We start from the raw sequence: 3,430 nt of genomic DNA, 5'->3' as shown, positions 1-3,430 counted from the left end.
GGAGCAGTCTTTCTTTTGATGAGGTCTTCCCTCCACCTCCCCAGAAAGAGCAAGTGTAAGTTTGCAAACAGTCTAAAAGCCCTTTCCATTAGCCCTGGACGCCGGAAACCACAAAGGGCAGTTCACGTTTTGATTTTCAAGGAGAAAGCCTCTGGTACACTTTTCGCTCAGCCGCCAGGAGGCCTGTTGGTTCCTGGGAGGAGCTCCTCTGAATCCTTGAGGATCCCAATGCTCTTGAAGACCCAGATCAGTGGATTACAGTAATTGTAAACCTTAGGTGGCTTGGGAAGATTACTCTGTTTGGTGTGCGCTCACATTTCCAGGCGAGGGGACAGAGCAGAGGAACCCCCTTTGTTATCTTTTGAAAGAAGAAGATCAGAGAGGAAGACGGGGTTTGAAGTGTGGATTAGGGGATCCTAAATCTTCGCCTAGCACCTCCGTCTGGAACTTTATAAAGAGACTGAGGAGTGCGATGAAGCTACGGAGTCATGCAGTTTCCTTGATGTCTGTTCTGGAACCGAGCTTCCGGAGTCAGACACTTCTCCCGAAACAGGCCTTCTGTGCCAGGCAGTCTGAATGGACCGTCATCTCCACGTTGAAGATTTGCGGCCTCGTTTTCTGCTAAGACATTAGCCTCTTGGTTCATCTGTTGGCTTTCTGGCGTGTGATGGAGAAACGTAAACCGGCTGGACTGCTGACCTTGCCGTACCACCTCCACCCGGTGCCCCTGAGCCTGCCAGGGAGCCTGCCCCGCCTCCCTCTGAGGGACCCCTACCGGGTCTCGCTGCATCTGGATGCCGCGTGCTGCGCCCCGAGACGGCCCTACCTGCCGCTGGACGGCGCCTTCGAGCCCGCGTTCCTCCGCAAGCGCAACGAGCGGGAGCGGCAGCGGGTGCGCTGCGTGAACGAGGGGTACGCTCGTCTCCGAGACCACCTGCCCCGGGAGCTGGCGGGCAGGCGCCTCAGCAAGGTGGAGACGCTGCGCGCTGCCATCGGCTACATCAAGCACCTCCAGGAGCTGCTGGAGCGCCACGCGCGGGGGCAGGAGGGCCCGGCCGGCCCCCCGCACAGGCCCGAATGCAACAGCGACGGCGAGTCCAAGGCCTCGTCCGCACCTTCGCCCTGCAGCGAGCCCGAGGAAGGGGGCAGCTAGCGAGCACGGGGACCCCCGCCCGCACCCGGACCCCGGCGCCGCTGCCACGCGCGCCCATGCCGCCTGGTCTAAGGTTCTCTCCCAAGGTGGTTGCATTTTTAATCTGGGTTTTCCTCCAGGAAAAAATAATCTTAGGAGAAAGAAATGAGTGCTTTAAGGGGGAAAAGATATTCTGACATTCCGATGGATTTTCCCCCTTTTATTGGCTTTGTGCCTGCAACTTAAAGGTGCTTGTTTAAGGAAACTCTTCCGTACTTCTCAGGTGCAAACTGGACGGGATTCTGAGCCCCTCGTTCTAAAAACTCAGTGGGCAGGAGCAGCGGGAATTGCCCATCCTCATTGGCGTGGGTAAATTATGTACATAAAGATTGAAATAAATCCAACCTTAACCAAAGAACTTTCCAAAAATAAATAAAGGATAGTTCTTAAGATGAGAGGAACATTGTCGTGCATTCCCTCCTTTGGGAATCACTAGAAATGTAATCGGCGCCTTGGGTGGTGACCTGGCGGCCGACACCTGAGAACACATCCGCCAGCGGTGCTGCTGGACCAGTCGGTGCTGTTGACTGGATATGCGAACCCGAACCGGGCTCCTGAAGAAGACATTCTACATTTGATACATCCTGTTTTATCAAAAAGTGGCTACTTGGGAACTTCATAGGATTCAGCAGATAACATATTAGTGCCAATGACCTTTTTTGGAAGAGAACTCAGTTGTTTTTGTCAGTTTTCTTTTTCCTTTGCATCGCCCCTTGTACTTCTTATTCAACTTTTGGTTAAAATGGAAGTGACAGTGTGACTTTTTTTTTAAGTAAATGCTTGGATAGTTGAACAGGATGGACTGGGGTTGTTCCATTCTCGGACTATCCTCACAACGAGGGCTTCCAAGAATGTTGAAATTATCTAGTGACTTCAGCTTGTTCTTATTCTTTTAAAAATACTTAATTCTGGCTCACTATTTTTTTTCTCTGAGAAACAATTATAAAACCATAGATAAGTAAAAAAAAAAAAAAAACCTGACATAAGATAAACTTCCTTTCTCTGAAGTTATTTCCTAATATGCTGAATTGCCCTTTTAGCCAGGCAGCTTTGGTGTGGGGGTGGAGACGGGGCTAGGAAACAGACAAGGAGAGGATACTGACCAGGGTGAGCCCTTTCAGGGAACTGGTTCACTTAACCCCCACACTGGCCTCATTAGGTAGGTTTTATTACCCACTTTTTACAGGTGTGTCAGCTGAGGGAGCTGCTATTCAGTGAACATCTTTTACATGCTAGGAATTATGTTGTGTTCGTTTTTACATTTTGTTCTGTTTAATTTTCATAAATCTGTGAGGTGGATAGCGCGCGCACACACACACACACACACATATCCTCACCTGAGGACTTTTTTTTTTTTTTTTCATTTATCTTCAGATAGAGTGGGAGGGAGAGAGGAAGGAAGAGAGAGAGAGAAACATCGATGTGAGAGAAACACATCGGCTGGTCACCACCCACACGACCCCAGCCGGGTGGGGACAAACCGCAACCAAGGTAGGTGCCCTTAGTGGAAACCAAACCCGGGACTCTGTGGTCCTCAGGTCGATGCTGTAACCGCTGAGCCAAACTGGCCAGGGCACACATATTTTGTGGTTAAAAAAAAAGCTCAAAGAGATTACCTGCCTTGCCCAGGTTAATCTTGCTACAATTAGTTGAGCTGAGATCCAGTCCTGTTCTGTCTGACCCCAAAGCCCAGACTTGCTGTCTCCCTTATCATGCCTCCCCTTGCTCTCTGCAAATGTTAATTGACTCGTGGAATGCTGAATCCATGTTAAAAAGTGTAACTAATATTTATAATGATAAGTATAATGATATTCTATTGTTTTCCACTGCACAGATAAATGCTATGCAATGATTCACAACCAAACTTTCCTTTTTCTTAAGGCGAGGGGGGCTTTTGGTTTGAATGAGCAAGATGTAAGAGTGGTCTTCTGTTACCCATTACTTAGTTCCAACCTCACACACTCCAGGCAGGTTGTTATTCCATGTGGGGGTTTCCTTGAAGCAAGCCTAAGTGAGACATATTTACTAATTGAGGCAAGGGGGGCAGGGAGGAGGGTAAACATTCATGTTACCTTCCTAGGGGAGTTGGAGGAAATGTTAATTAACCAAGTTGTTAAGAACCTTGAGAGATTTTTTTAGTAGTCTTAGTGGGCAATAATCATACTTTCCATTCCTGTATTCTACTGTTTTTTCCAAAGTAGGAATAATAACTTGGCTGGGTAGCTCAGTTGGTTAGAG

At 48.7% G+C, this 3,430-nt stretch overlaps 1 protein-coding gene across 1 annotated transcript; it reads left to right on the top strand.

Moving 5' to 3' along the window:
* Positions 1–667: 667 nt before the first annotated feature.
* On the top strand, positions 668–1,153 carry ASCL4 (achaete-scute family bHLH transcription factor 4). Its single transcript, XM_036250586.1, has one exon. The coding sequence runs from the start codon at positions 668–670 to the stop codon at positions 1,151–1,153; it is 486 nt and encodes a 161-aa protein (XP_036106479.1).
* Positions 1,154–3,430: the final 2,277 nt, after the last annotated feature.

The sequence above is a fragment of the Molossus molossus genome, unplaced genomic scaffold, assembly GCF_014108415.1.
Source record: "Molossus molossus isolate mMolMol1 unplaced genomic scaffold, mMolMol1.p scaffold_m16_p_10, whole genome shotgun sequence".
Classification (NCBI taxonomy): domain Eukaryota; kingdom Metazoa; phylum Chordata; class Mammalia; order Chiroptera; family Molossidae; genus Molossus; species Molossus molossus.
This window is presented reverse-complemented; position numbering and strand designations above follow the sequence as displayed.

Coding starts and splice junctions, on each gene's coding strand:
- ASCL4 (XM_036250586.1), top strand. CDS start 668: ATGGAGAAACGTAAACCGGCTGGACTGCTGACCTTGCCGTACCACCTC.